Genomic DNA, 23,084 nt, shown 5'->3' on the forward strand with positions numbered 1-23,084 from the left:
GTTGCAGCATGTCTCTTTCTGCTTAGTGCATGTTGTACTCAATTATTGAGCCTAGATGTTTTATTAATTAGCTTATATGTGCTATAGTTTGTGGAATTACAATTAGAAGTTCAATTAGCAGATCCAACTGGAAAAAAAATCAATCATCTGAATATTACAATGAATAAATCTAGAAATGTACCAATCAACTGGCTACAGATCAGACCTTCCTGCCAATTTATCTAATCAGATTGGTGATCTGGTCAAATCTTTAAAAATTGCCAAAAGGTTTGTGCTCCCGTTCATTAATTTAATCAAAACAGAGAACTTTTGATATTCTTGGCTTAAAAGCCAAAAATACAATACATGTACTCATACATGTACAATTTGATGCATTTACTTTAGAGTTTATTGAAACAAAACTCAGATTATGGTCGTTAATAAATCGAGATAGTTATTTTATTCTTTGATGGATTCCAACAAAGAATAAAGAAATCTATATCAAAAAAGCAGCAGTTATCTGGTGTGATACAGAACTTAAAAAATGCCATTAGCCATAGAAGGCTAACACCATTTATCTACCAGTTTTCTGTTGTAACCAAAATTACGTGGTAGCTCTGCTTCTAACTCAGTGACTATAGAGAAACAAGTTTCACATTTTATCTGAAATGGGAGGCCATTTCAGATAAAGGAAGCTGTCACTTCCTCACCAGTTTCATAAATCATGACGCATCAGCTTTCACTGTAAATTTTGATCCTAACATAGACTACCACACACTTTGTGTCTGACATACTGTAGAGCTTTTTCAAAACAACACATTATCTCTTTATTTAAGAAAAATGCCAATCAAAATTGTTTGGTTTTAAAATTTAAATGGTTCAAGCAATCATTTTACATTTGGTACGTTTTCCTTCTCTGTGCCTCCTCAACAAGGACTCAGTTTGATTGTTTTGTTCCCTGGTGAAATTACAAGCCCCAATTTCTTACACGGCCCAATAAGCTGACAAGCACTTTTAATTTGAAAGAGCAATTTCAACTAATTTAAGTGTAAAACTGACCCAAAATGAGCAAATCAACAGGCGCCAGTACATGAGATTGGACTGCTGACCCATGAAAACTGATCCTGGTGTGAAATGGATAAAATGGGAACATGAGGAAACTGAAGAAACCGAGACACTAAAATAAAGAGTTACTCTGTACAAACAGAGTAACTCTGTACAGAGTAACAGTTCTGGGTAAGAACTTCCTCTTAAGAGGTGAATGTCAGCAGACTAACATGGGAAGTCATATGAATGAGAACCGAGTGTTTGTCCCTTCTACTATAAGAAGATAGCCATGATGTCAAAAATATTTTGACCCGGCCAGATTTCCATCAAGGATTCCTGCAGGGTGGGCAATTTGTCAACCATTGATTGGCCAATTAGTCATGAGGGCGAGTACAGAGACAAGTCATCTCCCACATCCAGACAAATCAGAGGCTGAGTTGGACTTTCTAGCGCTGTCATTATGACTGATTTTTATTTTTTTAAATCATCTCATTATACATTTTTGAAATGATAATGAAATATATTTGAATTTCATTTTCATTCAGATTAATTCTTATTTAGCAAGTTAAACCGAGAACCTACATCGTGCCTTTACATATCAAGCAGATGAATGCATGTAACTTTGTCTCTGCAGTGACAAAAACCATTGAAGGTGACCCCAGTAACCACATATAATATAAATGATTGCATTGAAATTATGCACACTCGCTTGTACAAATGGCTCAGGGTTTTGATGATGATCTGGAGGCTGAATCTGCGCTCTGTGCCATACTGGAGACTGGAATTGAAAGAGCCACTTCAGCCAAAGTTTTTAAATCTGGGAACATTTCTACAATTGAAGTGATCAAAAGTTGGCATGATTCTCTGAACGAGGGGTTTTCTGATTGGGAGTTGGAGCGGGAGGAGATTCCGCAGCCGTGCTTCATCTGCACCAAACGCCAGTCCAGCTCAGAAATGATACTCTGATGAGAATTTATTTTTTTTGGTTGATTTAGTTAAAATGTACAGCTGAGGTTTTTGGTCTAGTCTCTGGCTCTACTGTGTATTAAGGGAAGATATTGAGAAAATCTCTAATATTTTTTACATTTAACCTGGCAGACTTTTGTCATAACTCACTTTCCAGTCTGCAATGCTTAAATGCACACCATGATATTTTCACACATATCATCTTGTGTCTCAACTTGGCTGCAACTACAGCAAGAATCACATCATTCCACAATTACAATGGAATCTACAGTAAAATGTGACATATGGTAGAATGTGTGCACGTCATTTAACAAATCAGTGTAACAAACCTTGTCAATCAGACAGAAAATAGAATAAAACGGAATATATAGGGCCCTACAGTAGTCATCTATTTGTTTGCCATGACCCACTCAAGTAATGGATAAATAAGGGGTTTCAATTTGAAAGATATGGATCTCTAAAAATACAAGTAGCTCATAAATAAGAAGACACAGAATTACAACAGGATGATGAAGCAAACAACTGTTCATGTCCGTTTTTGTGTTGCTGAGAGAGTTGTTAAAGCAGCAGTAGAGGACATTGTAATAGACCACTTGTGTGCAGTTGTTCCATGTTTGACCTTTTTACCCCATCTCTCTCTCTCCCTCTCACACACACACACACACCGAGGACACACTGAAATGCTGAAAGGGTTGACCTCTTTCCGCTGATTAACATTCCATTAGGAGAGGAGCGGGAAGGAGACACTTTCCCCTCACCTACTTCTAAGTTTTTCTTTTTCTCTTTTTACTCCATTTTTTGCTTTATCATTTACTTCTCTTGGACTACTTAAAAGCAATTACAACACCTTTAACAGTTTCCCTCACTGTTAAGTTTTTATCTAAGCTCTTAAAACAGCCTCTCTACCTTCAGATCTACTTTTCCCGTTAGTTGCGCTAATGGGTGTGTACAAGTATGCATGTGAGCTGAATTATGCAGGCAAGTTGCAGCAAGTCTTCTGTGCAGAATACACGGCAACACCACAACTTGACTCATCAGCACCAGGCCGAGTATGTGACTAATGATGATGAATACTTATAAAGTTAATTTATTTGTTTTGGCATGCAGCTGCTTACACATTAAGAGAAGCACACACGCTCTCGCATTGGCAATCCAAGTAACACAAACAGGAAAATAATTAGGTGTTTCATTAACTATGTTTCACCTCTAGAGCTTAATAAAAACCTGTGACTCGCATATCTCCAGGCCTGTGTCCTCCGAAAGCTTATTGTGGGCATTAGTGTGCATCGGTGCCAGGTTAGGATGACCAAGGGACCATATTTTGCTCCAAAGTAAAATACTTCTCCATAGGCGTGTTAATACTTGCAATACAACTTGCTAGATTCTTAGACTGTGCATTTTCTCTTTGTTGCCACAGCAAGAAAAGCACGGTTTCAAAGCTACTTAAAAGCATGCTCTTTTCTTTTGTTACCGTTTGATGAATTTCAACTCGGTGTTTAGATTGCGCACACATTGCAAAACAAACTTAGCAGTCCAATGGATCATTACTCTTAAATCCAGGTCAAAGACAGTTATAACCAGTAAAGTACAACACAACCAATGCAGTATGAATTTTCTGTAGGTTGGTACAGAGTAAACCAATCACCATGGATGTTGCATAAGACTTCATCATTGTACTCTGAACTGTTGTAAAAGTTTAACACCTTTTCTCTAAAAGGCATGTAAATATATAAAAGAACAGTGATTGCATAACAAGGTTTTAAAAAGTTACAGTTTCAAAGTTGTTAAAATGTTACATTTTTCTCGTGTTTTAGAGTGACCAGAGTGCACCGGTTTTTCACAAAGTTTTTCAATATTTCTAAAATTTTTCTAACATTTTGTAAAGGTTTTATCAGTGCTTGTGGCCTTTATTGGAAAGAGGGGAAGACATGCGGCAAAGGTCATCAGGCCAGGACTCGAACCCGTGACGCCTCCGTACATGGGTTGTGCGCTCTGCCTCTTCACCACCCATAATGAGGAATGAAAAGATATAATTAAATTCTTAACCAGATGTAATCACTGCAGTTTCCAAGCAAACTGCAGGGCAACTATATGAGTCTAAATAGGCATTTTATTTATTAGATCTCTTGTCAAAAACAACAGAAAGAACATCACAGACAAGAAAGAAAAATGTCTAAACCTCAATTTTTTTTAGTTGATTGAAATAAAAAATCTGTTATAGACATTTTTCTAAAAATGTCTGAAGAAAGTTGACTCATTCTGGGCTCCAGACAGAGACAGCTTCCTCTGCTTTTTGTATTTCACATTAGGCGTGGGCTGGCTAGAACGGGAGAGTTTTGCCAACATTTTTAGACCTTACAGTTTCAAAGCAGCTTAAGATCTCCATTGTCCCTGTGGGGGTTTAAATTATTTAATGAGCCATCAGAAAAAGTGTTGAAGTCAAATAAATTTTCTCTGGTTTTCTGTTCTGAGCATACCCTGATAAAACCCGTATCGATTGCTGCGCACTGCTGGTTAGCTGGCTAAAACATTTAGAAGTTCTACTGACGGTTTCCACCACTAAAGGGGCTTTAAGGAGAATTTTAGAGGTAATTTGGTCCAACAGGAGATAGCCTGACTAATTCGTATCAGGTTGCAACAATTGTTTAAATCAGTACAGAAAAAGGTACGACCTGCATTGAGCCCTTAAACAACTACACAATACAGCTAAAGTTCATGCATCAAATTCAAATGAGCAATAAATAATTAAACAATTACTATTACAGCTGTAACAATGATTTGTTCCATTATTTGAAAAATTGCAGGAAGCATATTTGCTTTGTTGTTTTATATAACACCAATTAGATAATTTTTGTTTTGAAGTTTTTGGTAAACATCATGATACTAGAGTAGCATTACACAAGATTATGCCACCAAGACAATATCTAATGATTAGCAGAGATTTCTAAAACTAAAACATTTGGATAAAGTCAAATGAGAAACTTTGAGAATTGTTTTGTTTTATATAGCAACAAACAAAATCCACATGGAAATTAAAACTTTGCCGACCTAAGCTGGGATGTGTGCGTCACCTAAAACAGTACAGTTGTGTTCCCACTGGTGACTAATTATTGTTTTACTGCACAATGAAGCACATCAAGTATTTGCTTCAACACTTATCTCAGGGCAGACAACAGAATATTTTAAGTTTTACAAAGCAAAAATGGAAGAAACATAATTGCTACTGGCACTCTAAAAAGAAACAAAAAAAAAAAAAATAAAACTAAACAAAAGGGTTTTTGCAGACTGAGATGTTGCATACGAGCAGACAAACAAAGTGAGTCATATCCGAAAGCGAAGAACCACAAAAACAGACCATGACTTATTACGAAGAGGGGAGAATACAAATAAAAAGAGCGAGACGGAAGATGGATGAAAAGCAACCCGGCGCACCTTGAAGAAGAGTACCTTTACAAGTTGAGACGGCTGTGTATATAGCAGGCCGAGCAGCTACGTGTGCATATGGATTAAAACGTTAGCACAAAGACAGCGGGGTGAACAATAAGTGTTCATATCTGCGTGAGAGAGTGTGTTTGTGTGCAGCTGAGTGTGAGCCAGACTCCAGCTGAGAAGGGAGGCAATGGCAATTCCCACTGACCTGAAAACTGGCCAGCCAGCCACCTCAAAACACACACATGCACACACACACACACACACACACACACACACACACACACACACACACACACACACACACACACACACACACACACACACACACACACACACACACACACACACACACACACACACAAAAGATGGAGAATGTCACCGAGCATGAGCAAAATTGATAGAAGGTGAAATTTAGAAACGCAGGACAAAAAGTGATAGAGATAGATAAATGCAATAAGGCGGAGAGGGGGATTATGAGATGAAACGGGAATCAACACCCTACTGCACTGCCAGATCAAATCAGAATCGGAGGAAAAAGCACAGACGGATAGAAAATTGAGCAAGGGATCATGTTTAAAGCAAAAACAATAAAAGGTGTGATAGAGTGGGTTTAGATCTCAACAGAGACTTTGTATGGGTGGATGTGTGGCCCTTTTTCCCCTTTTCCGCCTCCTAAGGTCCCCCGCGGTCAAGAACGGATCCTCTTTCTCCCTTGTGCTCTCTTTTCATACCCTCATTCCCCCTCTCTTTTTCATACACTCTCCCTCTGTTCCCTCCCTCTCTTTTAGTGCTGCGCTGAATGGCCCCCCTCCCTCTGATGAGTGACTGATGAATGAAGTAGCTCTTTGAAGTCAAGAGTCACAGCAAGGCCGGTCGAGCGTGAAGAGATGCCCGGACAAAAGACGGCCGAGAGCGAAGGCTAGGAAAGAGAAGGAAAGGAAGGGAGGAAAAAAAAACACGCAGGAAGGGGGTACATTCAGCGAGACAAAACGTCAAACGGCAAAACATCCATAAAGTCTGGAGGCGATGAGGGCAGGGTGTGTGTGTGGAGGGATAGAGAGTGTGTGCGAGTGGCAGCGTGGTCTGCCTTTTTGCATGGCCGCCTCGGAGGATTTACATGATGGCGCTCAAAATGCAAAGGACGGCATTACGCAAGCGTAGTCGTGATGGAGTGACAACCTACTGGACTACATGGACAGCCTGGGGGGTTTAAACTTTAAATGGGTTTCAAATACCTCTACTCACTCTACTCACGGTGGATCTCTGCACGATGCAGTCCAACGCCGCAATAATTTGAGTGGCATTCCCATCTTAGCACAGGTTAGGACAGCATTATTACCTGTTTTTACGCATCTCTTGGCAAATAAATATAGCAGTAGTGAGAGCCGACCGTTTATTTTTGGATACGCAGTGAACATGTATGGATTAGGCGTTTTAACATGGATCAGTCTGATAGGCGTTTACAGAAATCCAGCAAAAATGTTTGGAATCCAGCAAAAATAAATGATTTACAAGAAAGTTCCCACATTTCCATCCTTAATCTGATTTTTTTGTAAAGTCAAAGAAAAGTGCAAATGCATGCTTATGGTTGGTTGTTTAATATTTGTGATGCATTTAATAAATGTTAAAAAAATCAGCTTTTTCGGCATTTGACCTGCAGATCACTCGAGCGCTGGATCAATTGGTGATAGATTATTTTGCTCCTTTACCTGCGATAGGGATATGATTTATTTAAAAAATGTTGTTTTTTTTGTTTGTTTTTTGCTTCTTCTGGTAAATTTTAAGGAAGTGAAAATTTACCAGATTTACGAATGGCGAAAGTTAAAAGCTTTCATCATTTAAACAACCTCATTTTGCTTTGTATTCACTTTTCCATGTAATGGATTTCTATTATTGTGGAATTTCACCACAAAAGGTCCAGAAGTTTTGAGTCATTTATTCTTCCTACAGAATAAAGAACTGCCAGAAGTTGAGTTCCTTTGGTTGGAACACATTTAGAAGAGCGGGCCTCCAAAACACCCTCCAGTACCTTCTTCCAGCAGATTAGAAAGTTATTAGAGGGAGGGATTGACATGACTAAGAACACTGCAGCCTTAGAATGAGCCGTCTGCTGAGTAGATTAAGAGGCAATCTGGACTTTTCTCTGTGGAAGCTCGCTTGTGTTTTAATCTTGCATCTTCTTTTGTTCAAGTCTTAATATGTCTTGCATCTTTAACATTTAGTTTCCTGTGAGCTCAGAGTTACAATATATTGTACAACTTTGCTAACGGCTCACATCCAGTGCTTAGTTTATCAGGAGGATTTCAGCACAGAGCGATGTTTTTGATCTAGAAGTCACCCTATTTGTGAAATATGAGAATAAAGTTCAAAACACAAGTTCAAACATTGTTAAGCTACAAATATTTAAAACTTGTTATTAAAGTGCTTTATAGTGTTTTATTTGTAGCCTATTTTCCTCCTATACTTTCCAATGTGTGTCACTCTAAAACCCCAACCTCCTGTATTACTATTTTATGTGATGAAGCAACAGAAATTAATGGATTTTTTTTATTGAATAATTAAATGTTTTCAGGAAGAAAGATCTGAAATATACTGTGCTTTTAATTCCACTTAAAACAGCCAGAGCTAAGCCAGCCTGCACAGACAGCAACAATTTTATAACATTCCTCAGATTCCTAATTTAATTTTGAGTCTGACTTTGACTACACCTTTGATATATACCATTCCATTGTAGCTCTTATTGTAATGTTTAGATCCTTTGCCCCAGTCTCAAATATTTTGTAGCCTTTAATAGTTTTTTTTTTCAGGATTAGCTTCACCCATTTTAGCTAGTTTCTCATGCATCACTGTATCTTTGGAATGCTAGGACGATGTGCAGCATTTGGAGGTAGGCCAAAAAGTTTCATTTTCTGACCAGAGAATGTTCTTCTTGACACTCTTCCATACTGGATGTTTTTTTTTTTGTGGGAACAGAATAAGTGTCTCACATTTTGGATTTTTATGTGCAAAAAACGTCACCTCAGTTGTGTTTGTCTATCACATAAAGTGCCAGCAAATTACAATGTTTGCGGTTGTCATGTGACAAAGTCTGAAACGATAAACAAGTGCGTGAATACTTTGGCAAGGTGCTGTGCTTTTGTAGATGTGTTTGGATTGTAAATGTCCCAGCAGTGGACTTTAGTCTTCAAAAAGTCTCCATAAATTCTCCGAATTGATTTAAAGAAAAGTACAAAACTGAGAGCAGCTGCAGCTTCGTTTTTCTCGACATCTTGACAGACGGCACAAGGCTGCTGGCAGACACATTTCATAGGCTGACGGATCAAACGGCTGATCTCAACATAACACGACTACTTCCTAAACTTCTCCTACAAGGTATCAAAGCAGTTCTGTTTTAACGGATTGACTGGTTGAACAGGTTTGAAACACCCACAGCCTAGAATTCACTTTGTAATTTGGCAGTCACCCCAAGACCACCAGGTTTTTTCTTTTCTTTTCTTTTCTTCTCTTATCCAGGTGGGTAGGAAGAAAAAGAAAAAGAAGAGCAACCACAGAGGGGGAGAAGGAAAATGAGGACTCTTCCATCATGTGGCTCCCCAGAGAAAGAACTCTATACTCTGCCCGTGTTTATCTCAATCTCACATCAGATCAGATCACCGGCAGATAAAGGCACATGCTGACACATCACTTCCTCTCTCTAAAAGAAGCTGACATGAGCTTGGGACCTACAATGACAGTGTGCTGGCAGGGGTGATGAAGAAGTAAAACTTTTGACAGGGCACAAAATAAGAAATAAAAAAAATACCAGCAAACTGAAAGAAAGGGAGTGAGGGAATGAAATATATGGTTACTTGCAATTGGGAAACCTACATAAGACTGGCCCAGATCCACAGCACCGAGAGGTAAAGAAGAGGAACAGGAAGCAGGGCAGCAGGAGACGAGGAGGTGAAGAGAGACTAAGAATAGTATAACTGGATTAGCTTTAACACTGACCTTTATTCTGCAGGGCGACACTCACTTGCTCTCTCCTCTGCTCTTTGCTGCCACTACAGGAAAGGTTTGTCCTACTTTTGAACTTTTGGAATCACTTCAACAATGACTGCTCCGATATGGCAACAAAAATAATAAAGGAGTCAGGTGGAGACAAAACTAATAGCTTCTTTTGTTTTATTATCTTGGCTTAAGAGAAAAGCAAGAATCTTAAAAGAGGCTAAAAAAATGATACTTCTAAATTTTCCTTCTGCTTTGCGAAGCGTTTTGCACTTGTGCATGGAAAGTGCAATGCAAATAAAGCTCATCAGAGCTGTGAAAGCATATGGCTTACTACACGAGACCAGATAAAAGAACCACTCCGAAACATAAAGCAGCATAGTACATTTTTATGTTGAATTTCCTTTTATATTAGTGCATAAATGAAGGGGGACAAAAAAGACACCAAGAGATACTTTTTGGGGATGTGTGGAGTTTCAAGATGCATCAACCTTGGTGATGAACGCCTCCTCCCCGAAGTGAAGCCACAACCCAAGAGCAGTGCAATGACAAATTGCTTTTTCTTTCCATCCTTCACTTTGTTTTTATTTTCGAATGCCAACAGTGCTCTAGATTTTCCCACGCGCACACTGACACACGTGCACATAGATAGATAAAAGACTGCTATCTTGAAACAAATGATGAACAAAAAACAAAACAAAACATTATTACGTGACAAAGCCTGGACTGGTTTCTGGTGTCAGCAAATGAGAAGTTATGTTATCTAAATGTTTTCTATCAAACCCATTTTAATTCAATTTAAACATACTTTATCTCAGAGGGAAATTAAATAATGTTATAACTTATAATATCCAAGACGGTTCACTCCTTTCAAGGTTAGGATTTAATTGCTTCCCTTTATATAAACAGTTTACCATGCAGGTTGTAGCGTCCCAAATCCATTTTACCGTACAACCTTACATTAAAGACAAGCAATAGATTTCCACACTGAATATCTGTGAAAGAAGTGCATTCTCATTGTTTCAGCCAGCTGAGTGGCAGAGTGCAATAATATGTCAGAGAAACTTTAGATTACTCTAGTGTGTTCACTGGCATTTCAATAAAACTTTAAGCCATAGGAAAGTTTTCAAACCTGCTCCTGGTAAATTGTTAACATCAACACAAATTGGCTAAAAGACATGAAGAAAACATATGTACAATGTACATATCAATCATAGCACTGTGTCAAGAGGAGAACTAAATTAAATGGATTTTTGTATCGCTAAATGTCTGTAAAATGACTTTCAATCATAACATTAAGACCAAATGGCAGTAAACGGTTCAGGCACATCTTGTGTTTTGTTAATGCTGTGAAACCATGGTGATTTTCCTCCTATTTATCATACTGTGATAATCTCTTACAAGCCTGTTGCTTATTTTCTTCATAACATTTGTTAAGTCAGCTGTATGCGTTTGTGGGAAGCCTTGTGCCTCTAAAAGGAAACCATCTCAGTTATTTGAAACTCCTCCCATTAACTTAAAAAGGCAGTGCACGATTTGCATTTTTCCCACAATTCAATTAACACGCCTGTCAGCCTCTCCTCTCCGTTCACGGGCCTCTTTTGACCGCCGCCGACTCGCATGCACTGAAATGTAGAAGAAGAACTGATGCTTTGATTTGTTTATTTGCAAAAAAGAAGGGAGGAGAGGCTCCCAGATGACATCCTGTCTGAACCCGTCACATCCAGGAGCTAGAAAAGTGCCATTAATGGATGCAGAGAGCACTCTCTGGGGATGGCTTTCTCTTTGTCCTTCCCTGGCTCTGAGACAGAGTAGATGACATGGAGGAAAGAATAGGACACTATCAGGTGAAGGCAGTCAGAGTTGATGAGCAGAAAGAGACCAGATGATGAAGAGGAGGCCAAACCGGGAAGGAGAATTAGTCAGACTTTGCTTCGAGGCAGGGTAATTACTTCAGCAAGGCTCTTGTCTGATTAATAGCCTGTAATCCCATTCTCATGGACAGCATACCATTGCATTCCATAGCACCACTCATTAACCAGCACAGAAATGCCCACTAATTACTCAGTCACTTTTTAGCTAGCAGAGCTAATGCTAGGCTAGGATAATCAATAGGCTGTAATCCTGTTGGCGGAGCCGCCGCAGCGTAGCGGCCCTAATTAGCAGCCATAGAAACGTCTGCTAATCATTCAGCGCACGGTTATTTGTCCACGGGGCCGCCCAGTCGACTCAGCCGTGGCGTTGGGCTGACGTTTGACAGTCAGCCGCAGAGGCCAGAACAGAAAGAGTGACACGGAGACTACCAGAAGCGGTGTAATGATTAAGAAGCCCATCACTCTTTGCTTTTCCTCCTCTTCCCATCTGTCCGACGCGCCGAGCAAGCATCCAGGCGAGGATTTAGGAAGGCTCTGCGCTCCTTTTGTTGTCATTCAACTTTTATCAGTCGATGATAAAACCCACCCCGATCTATAGCTGATCAATAATGAAGCCTTCAGGTGGGGAAACGATAACCCTCTGCAGACCACTGATGGAGACAGGTGTCGGTGTTAAAAGCGGATCATGCTCCCTGTCCTGGGCGCTGAGGGGAGAAACAGCTGGGAGAAATAAACTTCTGGATCGGCTTTTACTCAACTTGACCTTCTCCTGGCTTGAGTCTTCCCGGTTTCCAGTTGATTTTCCAGTATAATACTCCACAGTTTGGTCGCATTGAGGCCATTTAACAGTCCTAATCAAATACAACAAAACTATTGTCTGCAGAGTCAAACCATAAGCCCTGCATGATGGAGTGTGGGGCCCTGCAGAGGAATCCACACACCCTCTGCAGCTCAAGTCTAAACTTTGAATCGTACGGCTGGGTTATACGTTATGGCGACCTGTGGTTGAACTTGAGCTGAACCCCTGTAGTCAACAGGCAGTGAGGTGGATCGCTGAAAAGGACCTGTCAACACTCACCTCGAGCTACTGAGGAAGAAAAGGCATGGGGGACATATCTCACTCTTTATGTGTGAGATTGCGCTCGAGTCGACTATCCTTTCACCGTCCCGTGAAGGGCGAGGCATAAAACCTGAAGAGCCCCTTCCTCCAAAGTATTATGAACTGTCCAGCCAGATAATCAAAAGGTGAATTTAAGGCCTTGGGGTTTGTGTGTGTGAGGTGTTATTTGGGTGTGCTAAGTTAAAATAATAGTTTTATTGCTAAAACTCATCTTAAAAACTAAGGATTTATCCAGACCATTTAATCAAAGCCTTATTTATTCGAACTATTGCTTGTATTTTCTATACCACCCGTCATTCAGTTATGGCACAGATAGGTCAGTTAGCTGAAAATGTTACAACTAAGAACAGAATAGTCTGAATGACATTTTCCATTTTTTTGGTCCTACAGTTTAAATTAAACCCTCAAATTTGACTCGGTACTCTTGCACAGCGCAAGCGTACCTAGTTTTTTACAAATATAAAAGTAGGCATTTTTACTGGTCTTTGTAGTGTAATTAAACCTCAGTCAAAACAGATAGAATCTCAGTTGAATTTAAAATTGGACTTTGACTAGGCTATTTGTACACAAACCATTAAAAAGTAGGTCTGGTTAGCTGTTTGGGGTAACTGCCGCAGTCTCAAATAATTTACAGTCTCCAAAAGATTTTCTTCCAGAATTCCCTTGAAGGTATTCATCGTCTGATCAATGGTTTCTCTGTCATTGCTAAAGTAAAACATCCCTATAACACAACGGTACCACTACCATGCTTTTTCCTGAGGATGGCCAAAACGTTTAATGTAGTTCCCATCTGACAAGATCACTTTCGTCCACATGCTTGCTGTACACACTACAAGGCTTATTGCAAATAGCAGAAGTGCTTTCAATTGCCAATATAGTGTGTAAATTCTTTCCAAGAGCTGAGAATCACACATGCCCCATAATGGAGGGAGAGCTGAGCTCAGTACAGCTGAAGGGAGTAACCGGATGGAGGGATGCTGGGAATGCTGGAGCGTAGTGCAGCCACAGCCGCGGGATGAGCGGCCGTAACCGGCTTTGGAGAGCATGGCCGCCAGCGCTTAAACCCAGTTAATCTGATTGGATTAACGGCAGAACTGCCCGACCAAAAACACAGAGTGCGTTTGCGAACGTGCAAGCACGTAGACACAGAGTGCCACGCCTGGGTTTTTTAGTTTATGCCAATCAGCTGGGACGGCCTCCACAGCTTCCTAGAGTTCATCTGGATTTGAGGTCGTGCTGACTGACTGCTGGCATCACGCTGGGCAACCACATGCACATGCATCCGCTCTCATGCCCCCTCACCGCCCAGCCCACTCACCCCCAACCCCCAACCATGCATGTGCTTATTCACAGAGCCATCATAGAGTGTAGAGATTTGTGCAGTGAATCTGAAACAAACCCACTGAAAGAAGAGGAATGCCCAGTGCTTGACAACCGTGCTAATCGACCAGCCCCCTCCCCAGCAATGAAGCCAAATGTTTTTACCCCCCCAGTCCTTTATCTTTTCAGTCACTCTGACAGCTCCTCTCTTGTCTCATCCTCTTCATCGCCTTCTCTGTCGCCTCACTCCTTGCCGGCAAACCCCTTTCCCCCCCGCCACAGCCTCACACATGTAATCACTCATTAGAACCAAGGCAGTTGTCCATTAGGCAAAGCAGCCATTTTGGAAATTGCAGCAAATCTTCCATGAAAAGACATTCCCTCTAATGCGGCAGTCACGCTCGGAGGGAAAGGGAGAGAAAGATAGCAAAGGAGGGAAAGAAAGACAAGAGGGCAGAGATGGAGAGAGGCAGGGAAAAGAGGGGGAGTGGAAGAAGTGAGGCTGAGAGACAGAAAGGGAGAGAAAGAGAGAGCCCCCCCTGGCCATAAAGCCACCAAGCGAAAAAGCAAGCCTGCTGTTTGATTATGAAGTGACACCCTCACGAATGGAGGGAAGGATGGCAGCATGGGGAAAGGGGGTGTTTCAGAGGAGGCGAGTGAGAAGGACATGAAGGGAAAGAGGAAGGGGTGATCTGAGAGAACGTGGAGACGGAGGCGGTAAAATTAGCCTCATCACTTTGCTTACCAAGGCACTCTCTAATGGAGAGTGCAGGACAAAAAAAAAAAGCACCAACAAGGTTGGAAGATGTGTGTAAGCCTGCAAAAGGACAGATGGTGCCCCCCTATTCCCTCCACCCATCCTAAAATGTAGCTCTAATTTGAGTAAAGTGATAGGAACCTCCTTAACCAATTACAACTCCCATCTCTTAAAGCTTGCATTAGGGCCTGTTTGTGGCAATCATCTCTAAATGTGTGTGCATGTGTGTGTGTGTGTCAGTGTGAGTTCATCCAAGGGATCAACGGGAAACATTAGAGCGGATATGAGATGTTTGAAGTGACTGATGGTCTGTGAGCAGCGCTCTGCTGAGTGTGTGAGATCCGTTCTCCCACAATGCTACTGTTCATCACCGCCTCGCCCAATCACAGATGAGCGACAGACCCGACCGTCTGGTATACACACACGTCTCATCTCTGCCCGGCTCACTTCCTCCTTACCTACATCACCTTACTAAAGTAGTCGCACACTTTGAACTTTCATATTTCATCACGTACCAACACATAATTCCAAATTACATATGCTTTTAATCATTTTCTTTTTTACAAAAACAGATCTGAAAAGAGTGGTGGGTATTGTCTTTACTCCAACACCCCTAAATTAAATTGAACGCTCCATTGAGTCCTATTCTGCTTTGACGAATAGCTCAAGATTTTTTGTTTTTAGCTCCATCCATCATTAGCTCACTAGCTTCGCAGACTAGTAAAAGCATCTTGTCAGCATGATGCTGCCACCATCATACAGTAAAGAGATTGTGTGTATGGAGTGTTGGAAGTTTTGCATCGAGGCCACACAGTTACATTTGCTTTGCTCACCCTCTGCATGCTTGCTGTGTACATGGCAGAATATATCAGGTTTTAAAATAAAAATTTTAAATAAATAAATATTTAAGGGGTAAAAAATTGTCTAGAAAAAAATTTTAGGGTTGGATTTTACATTGAAAAATGCAGTTAAAAACATCATTAGAGCGCAGCTGGTCAGTTTATACGGCAGATGGACTTTGATTTATTGCACAACGATGAATAAACATGGGAAAGTATAAACTGTTCTTCAAACAGACGAGCTAGTGAACATCCAAATGCTTTTAGCTGCCATTGAATTGTTCCCATGTTCTTAGTAGACTTATTTTTAAAACAGTCTGGACATCTGGTTGTCAAAATCCATCTCTAAATTGTGCAATTCACACTTGCTTTTTGCAGCAATTTGAATCATTTGCGTGAAAATCCACTTGACAGCTGCAGGGGAACCCAGCTGCAGAGAGGGAGAGAGATGGAGATGATGGATCTCGGCACATGGACCGATGCTGCTGCATGGTCGAACATTTCTGGATGAGCGCGTTTCTCTTTCCTGCTTCTCATAAGTACAGATTTGACTCCAAAACCACTTCCTCTGAGAAAGTGAGCAGATGTTCCGTATGTGCAGTGTGCATGTGTCACCGAGGGTGGATTTCCTCCACGCTGACGAGACGCACAGCTGATCTGAAAGCTTTGCCCCGACGACGACGCTGCCACGCAAAGGAGGCCCCTCGCTGCCGTTCTTAAGGAACACAGATGATCTTTTTCACACTTTCGCTCGTCCTCTTGCCCGAAGACAAACGCTCCCCGCATGAACGCAGTGCTGTGATGGAACCAAAACAATGAGCTCAGCGTTAAAAAAAAAAGAAAAAACGAGAGGCAAACGTAGATGTGACAGCGAGAAAATGTGCTTCTAGTTTCCATTGTTGTGTTGCACATAATGTGGAGAGGCACAGCTTTTCTTCGGGGTGTTATTAAGCTTATAGTTCGTTGTTTCTGCTGTCAGGACAGATCGGATAGCTGATTTAACCTGAGGGCAGAGACTGTCTCTGTATGCAGACCTTTCTTCTCCTTGTTCTGCTCTGGGTGCACAAGAGAGCGAGTTCGAAACGTTGCTCGCAAAGTGGCGAAAGCCCGTTTATCCCGCGTGCGCTCCGACCTCTCGGCTCGAGATGCACAATGACCGAGCACGTTATCACCTCTGACCGGGGTCGAGAGGGTGCAGGGGGGGGACCACAGGAGTCAGGGCTGACGCCAGAGCAGAAAATACCAGGGTTAATGTGTGCATGTGTGTGTGTAAGTCCCAGCAGTAATAATCACTCGGATTAGAGCGGAGCCAAACCCCCGCAGGGTCCTCCTCCTCTTCCTCCCCCACCACCCAGTTCTAGAGTATCCTGCCCAGCCCAGGCAGCAGCACTGATCCCCTGTTTGAGCCATCATGGGAAGCAATCACCCCTAACAAATTTGAGTCTTACTTCTGTACCCTTCTTTGTCCTATTAGTCAGTAAAAGTAAGAAGAAAAAAAAAAGAAATATTGACCAAGCTTGGGTAACACAAAGGCATTCAACAAGCGCACCCTTCGGCCGCAAGGGTGCAGTGAAATGGAAGTTGATACAGCCGTCAATATGTCTGTGTGAGGGATGCAGCATGTGGGCTACAACAATGGGGAGGCGTGGGGAGGAAAGTGGGTTACACCCTGAAAAGACTCTGCATCGATGTCTGGGTATCTGGCAGTCAAAACAAGGGATTATCACCGAGCGCAACACCAACCCTACGATGAAATCAGCCAAAGCTCGGAGTGTAATTCGGTGGGAGGGCAACCTCTGACTGGCATCCATCAGCAAATGTCAACGCTTCCGTAGCATCTGTGGCAGAACGCCTGGTAACGTCAATCAATCTCCGTCTCAATGTTTCCGTCATCGTCCCATTATTTCAAGAGGAGGAAAGCAATTCTGGTCATTCTTCTTTTATCCAGAACGTTCTGCCTTCCGGTAATAAGAAGGTATCTGTTAATTAATTAAGAGTCGCTTTGATTGTGTCGATGCGTTAAGTTATAGTGCGATGACGCTGTTAAATAAGGTTCTGTTTACTCGGTGTCACAACTAGGGAAGATCTAATCAATCAGTAGGCCTATAAATCGTTATCGGCCAGGAAAGGCCTAATCGGTACATCTCTGGTCAAAACGATACATTAAGGAAATGTAAAAAGTTCAGAAGGGTTCAATCGAGAGGCTAAAGAAAATGGTTTATGTTTATGACAACAAAAACAGAACGTTTAACATTTAAACAGATAATGTAATAATTTATTATGTTTTCATTAGTTGACTTTGAATTATAAATACTCCAATCAGTCTTTCCTGGTTGGTTCTGAATTCTGGTTCTCTTTGTTACCTGATAGATCAGAATAAAACCAGGAAAAAAAGAAAGAAATTACAATATAATCCTAATTTATGTCTTAAAGCATAACAACTCTTGGCTGACCTTTTATTAAGCTAAACAAAGTTGATCATAGTAGATGTTGTTGATTTATTTGCCAAAAAATGTTTTTAACTATCTGGAGGAGAAACTGATCCTGCAGTATTTTACCTGGTCAACACCAGAGCCGAAAATCGGCTGATTTATGTATTTGTGATTGGTGCATAGTGACTAGGGAAATACACTTTAATGGACACTTTAAACTACAACCTCTATGACAGAAACCCTTAGTTTCTCTGCTATGCGTTTACAAGCCACCTGAAAATTAAAACGAAACAAAAAACAAGGAACGGAACTGGCAAGAAGATGCCTGATCAGTTCAGCTCTAGATATTGCTGACAGGAAAAACACTTTCCAGGGGTTGATATGAAATAGTAGAACCGAAAACTGCTTCTGATGCAATAAAAGTTACTAAATAGATATAAATGTTAAAAATGGATGTGATGTGTTAATAATTTGTTACGTTTCAATAGGTGGCATGTATTCCATTTCATCTCTAATTAGTCTATTAATCTTAATTACGGTGCCTCCCTCCTTCCTTGTTAGTATGAAAATAAACACTAGCCAAATTAGCTTATAACTTTATAGGCAAGAAATTTTTAAACTAATTATATAAAAATTAAACAGTCTGGTTAAAAAGTTTCTGCGGAGCAGGTTCCAACAATATCAGACTGATCTGAGCTCTCCGGACTACCGGGCTTTTCTTTTTCTTTTTTTTTTTTTACAGGATCTAGGTAACAAAGCAAGCACGTCCCGGTTTTTACCTCTGGTTCATCTGCTTGTTCTCCTTCTTGTTGAGGACCCCCGGCACACAGTTGGTGAGCTCGGTCCAGTCGGCGTGCAAGCCGCAGCTCCAGCCGGTGGAGAACCGCGAGAAGAGCCAGGTCTCCTTGCGGTTCGGCCGGTAGCAGGTACACTTCTTCTGGCCCGGTCTGCACTCGCAGGGAACCTCCAGGCGGACATTCTGGACCAGGTGCCGACCGAAGGTAGTCCCCCCCGTCTTCTGGATGTGCAAAAACACAATCACGTCCTCCCCCTTGATCTGGAAATCGATGGTCCTCTCCAGGTCCCTGACGGGGAAGTAGTATTTCTTAACGTAGTGGGGGTCCGGAGTGGGGAAGATGTCCCCCTCGTCGTCCTCCGTGAAGTAACCGTGCGGGGAGCCGAAACTGATCACCCCGGGGGCCACGTACTGATAGAGGATCAGCATACAACACACGGATCCGATGACGATCAACAAGAATTTGCTGCTCCTCTCGACCATGATCCTTCCCGGTGCGGCGGTCCCTGCAGCGCGCTACCATTCCCCGGCCAAGCCGACAACAGAGAGCGGAGCGCTCGGCTGCTTCATGCTCGCTCCCTCCGCCAACAAGCGCTCGTCGTCGGGGCTCAAATGTGGCTCAGTCCGTTCCGACTCGACCGGCGAAGTTGGCTCATGGTTCTGTGAGAAGCGTTCAGCTCGGTGAAAGACGCATTGTAAAAAGTCGCTGAAAGCCCACCCCTCGGCGGCAGACCCCTTCCCCGCCGCGCACTTTCCGCTGGTAACCAGTCAACACAACGAGCTCACTGCATCACAGCGGAGCTATGTGTACCCAGGATGCAGCGCGAAACCCACCTTTTCAACCTCTCTCTCCGAAAACACGCCGAAAGGGAGAGTCGCTTTAATTTGTTGGTTGACGGCGCACGGCTGCGTCAGACACTTCGAGCCAATAAAATGACATTTCCAAGTTGCAGACACGGACGTTGAAGTATTTTAACAGGATTTTTCATTTTATTTACCAAAACAAAGTAGTTCAAAATTATGAACTGGAAAGAAAACGACGTGCAATTTTCAAGTTTGTTTGCATTTATACCGTTTTACTGTGATGCCCTTCAATTAAATCCAGTGCAATCGGAACTGACTAGGACCCCAAATGATGTATGTAATTAAACCTTTGTATGACAATTGAAATTTTGACTTGGCTGTCTACTTGAAATGACTAATTGTGCAAGGAGATCATCACAGAACCAGCCAAAACGTCCTTGAAACTGCAGAGATCCATAACCCACATAGAAGAAATGTTAATATGAAAACTACTAATTGTATAGTGAAATCTAATGGAGAGTGGTAGGTAGCTATAAGAAGTCACATATAGCAGACCAGTGTTGTGATTTTTTCTTTTCTGGGATAAAAACACTGAATGGGAGCCTTGATTATCCTTAATCAGCCACATATACAAATTAATATACCTCCTCCTTGTGCAGTCCTCTTTTCAACTCTAAATTTTTAACCTCATTTTATGCTGCTTAAATGGAAGGTAGTGTTAACTTTCCGTGCCTGTTCAATAAAATGTTGCTCAGGGAATTAATCCAGAGACACTGCAACAGAGAGGGGAGATTTACAAGCCTTTATCAGCAGCAGGAGTCAGAGCTTTAAGAGGCACTCCACACAGACGTGTCCAGGGCACAGGATGCAACGGTTACTTTCCTTCCGATCAAGGGACAGCTACAGAAGTCTCCTACCTGGACTAGGAGAAAAAGGACTAGACTGTTGCTCACCAGTCAGGTTTAAAAGCCATGGCAGTACTGTGCTTGACTGGCATTGTTGTCTTGGAGGAAGAAGGTCCTGGGTTTGAATCCCAGAGCATGGATTTTACATGTTCCCTCAGTGTCTGAGTGGGTTCTCTCCAGGTACTCCAGTTTCCTCCCACAGTCCAAAAACACATCCGGTAGGTTAACTGGTCTATCTAATTATCCTTATGTGAGTGTGTGCATGCATGGTTGCTTTTTCCATCTGTCACTGTCTTACCCTGAAATGGATTGGTGACCTGTCCAGGGCGAACTCTGCCTCTCACACGATGGTTGCTGAAGATAGGTCCCACACCTCTTGCTGACCCTGAATGGATAAACATTTAGATAATGGATGGATAGCAAAGCCACCTGGGCCTTGTTAACACATTAACAGTTCTACGGGCTGATCATGCAACGATGCACCGATGCACTAATTCGTGTGAAAGGAGCGTTGAACAAATATTAAGTGCATTTACAGTTTAAAAATATCTTTTCAGTGAATGAATGAATGACTCAATCAAGTTTATTTGAACAGCACATTTCAGCAACATTGCAGTTCAAAGGGATTTGCATTGTGAAAACATAAAAAAAAAACATAATTAAACTGTCGTGAAACCAATAGCAAACATTATATTTTGTGAGGTGCCATCATTAGAGTCATTAATACTCGTTGGTTAATGGAACATTAACCAATGGTAATGTTGGTTAACATTAACATTGGTTAATGTTAACCCCATTAACCAATGTTAATAGTTAACATTGGTTAACCATGTTAACCAATGTTAACCATTAAGACCATTAATCATGGTTAACCATTAACCAATGTTCCATTGATTAATGGAAGATTAACCAATGTTAATGTTGGTTAACATTAATATTAGTTAATGTTAACCCCATTAATCCTATTTTTCTGAAATACTGAATTTGGGATTTTTTTTCATGAAAATAAACACGATGGGTTTAGTGAATTACTGAATTACAATTTCTTTTCTGTAACATTGCATTTTATAGAAAAGCATTTAATTTACTGCAAATTAAATAAAAAAAAAAATCTTATTAATCACAAAGGGAAACTGAATCTGTACCTAAATACAGCTATTGCGTTATGGCGATTCAGTGACCTTTTACAAAAGCTTTTCTGGAGATGACTGTGTTTCTAACATTTTTATCAATATTTGTTTGTAGGAAGAGGACAACTAGAGTCTTATTGAATAGATTAGAATATGTGTTCTGTTGCAGCGGGTTGTCAGATTGAACATAACTTTTGAAAATAACCATTAAGTCCAGATTTCAGTGTTAATTTTTGTTTGTTTGTTTGTTTTACTGGTCTAATCGGTTTATATGCGTTTTCATAATCATAAATGTAATTTTTTGATGAAAAATAATTGTAATAAACAAAATCCTAAAAAACATCAGACTATGTGCAATTAATCTGTTTAATGTGCTTCAGTGAGTGAATTGAGTTACTAAAAATAAGCTTCTTTATAGCATTCAGTAGAAAATAATCTTAAGAAGAACGCAACCTTGCTGTGTATTCAAAAAGAAACTTAAGAGAATAAAAAAAAAAGTACCGCATTTTCGAAACTTTTACTTTCTTTTTCTAACGTCAACAAAACAACAAACTCCAGGCGGGCTCGTCTACCTGAAAGTTGAGCCGCCTGACAACCATGAGACCAACAGCTGCGGCTGCTCCTCTGCGCGCTGCTCCCGCTGCTGGTCAACGAGCAGACCTGCTGCTGCTGCTGCTGCTGTTCAGTTTGACCGATCAATTAGTCTGGCATGTTAATGCGAGTCCCGCAGGATGCCGATTGGCGAAGAAGGCTGTAGACGTGCCGTAGTTAAGGCGAGTTAAGTCTGAGCTGGGCGTTATCAAGAGTTTCACAAACGGCGGAACGGATCTGTACTGTGATAAAATAAAAAATAAATAAAAAAAACCTGGTGCGTGTATTTTTGCTGAGGAGCCAGACCTCAGATCTTGAGACGAAACTCAAATCAGAGTGAGATCAGCCCAGTCAGCATGTTTGGGGCTGTGAAGGCAGCAGTTGGGCTTTTCTCGTGGTGGACTAGATTAGAAACTGGTTAGGGTGTGTTTAAGGTTTAATTTGGTTTGTGTGTTCATTCAGACTGTCAGTCAGTCTGTTTTCTGTGATGTTTTAGTTTCTGTGGTTTCCCAGTTGGCCGTCGCAGTTAAATTTATGCTCAGTGGATGATTTTAGCTGGGCCAGGTGTTTCCTCTTTATGGATCCATCAATATCGCTGCAACACTTTCACTGGCTCTGCAATAACATTGTAAACGAATTACATCAGCGTCCCCAACTGGTTAGGTATCAATATGCAAATATCACTATGCAAATAACTTTGTGGTTTTCATAAGTGAAAAACACTATTTAAATACATTTCATTGTACCTCAAATTAATCAGAAAATATGTCAGTGAATGCCATTACAACAACTCTTTTGAGGTTTGTCTCCAGATTTGCCCATCTTGAGCACATTCTTTGAAAAATACTGCAACCTCTGTGGGATTGCATGGGCAGTATCTGTGAACACCCATCCTCAAGACTTGAGATTAAAGTTGAGCTCATTCTGTTCATCAATATGCTATGATGTGCTACTGTTATCTTTAGGGTCGTTGTGCTGCAGGAAGGAAAACCCCTTCTCCACTTTTAAGTGTTTTGCAGTCTTTGACAAGGTTACTTCCTTTATTTTCCTGTATTTAGCTCCGCCCACAGTACCAGCAACTCCAACCATCCTGCCTGTTCCTGCC

The 23,084-nt window shown here is 41.3% G+C and overlaps 1 protein-coding gene across 1 annotated transcript in view; it reads right to left on the minus strand.

The window, feature by feature from the left end:
- hs6st1 (heparan sulfate 6-O-sulfotransferase 1) overlaps positions 1-19,551 on the minus strand; it is a 64,272-nt gene extending 44,721 nt beyond the window's left edge. Inside the window, exon 1 of the mRNA XM_005798385.3 lies at positions 18,533-19,551. Within this exon, the coding sequence (XP_005798442.1) occupies positions 18,533-19,032 (500 nt within the window). The 5' untranslated portion in view covers positions 19,033-19,551. The remainder of the gene's footprint in view (positions 1-18,532) is intronic.
- Between the last annotated feature and the right edge of the window lie 3,533 nt (positions 19,552-23,084).

Source organism: Xiphophorus maculatus, chromosome 19 (assembly GCF_002775205.1).
Source record: "Xiphophorus maculatus strain JP 163 A chromosome 19, X_maculatus-5.0-male, whole genome shotgun sequence".
Classification (NCBI taxonomy): domain Eukaryota; kingdom Metazoa; phylum Chordata; class Actinopteri; order Cyprinodontiformes; family Poeciliidae; genus Xiphophorus; species Xiphophorus maculatus.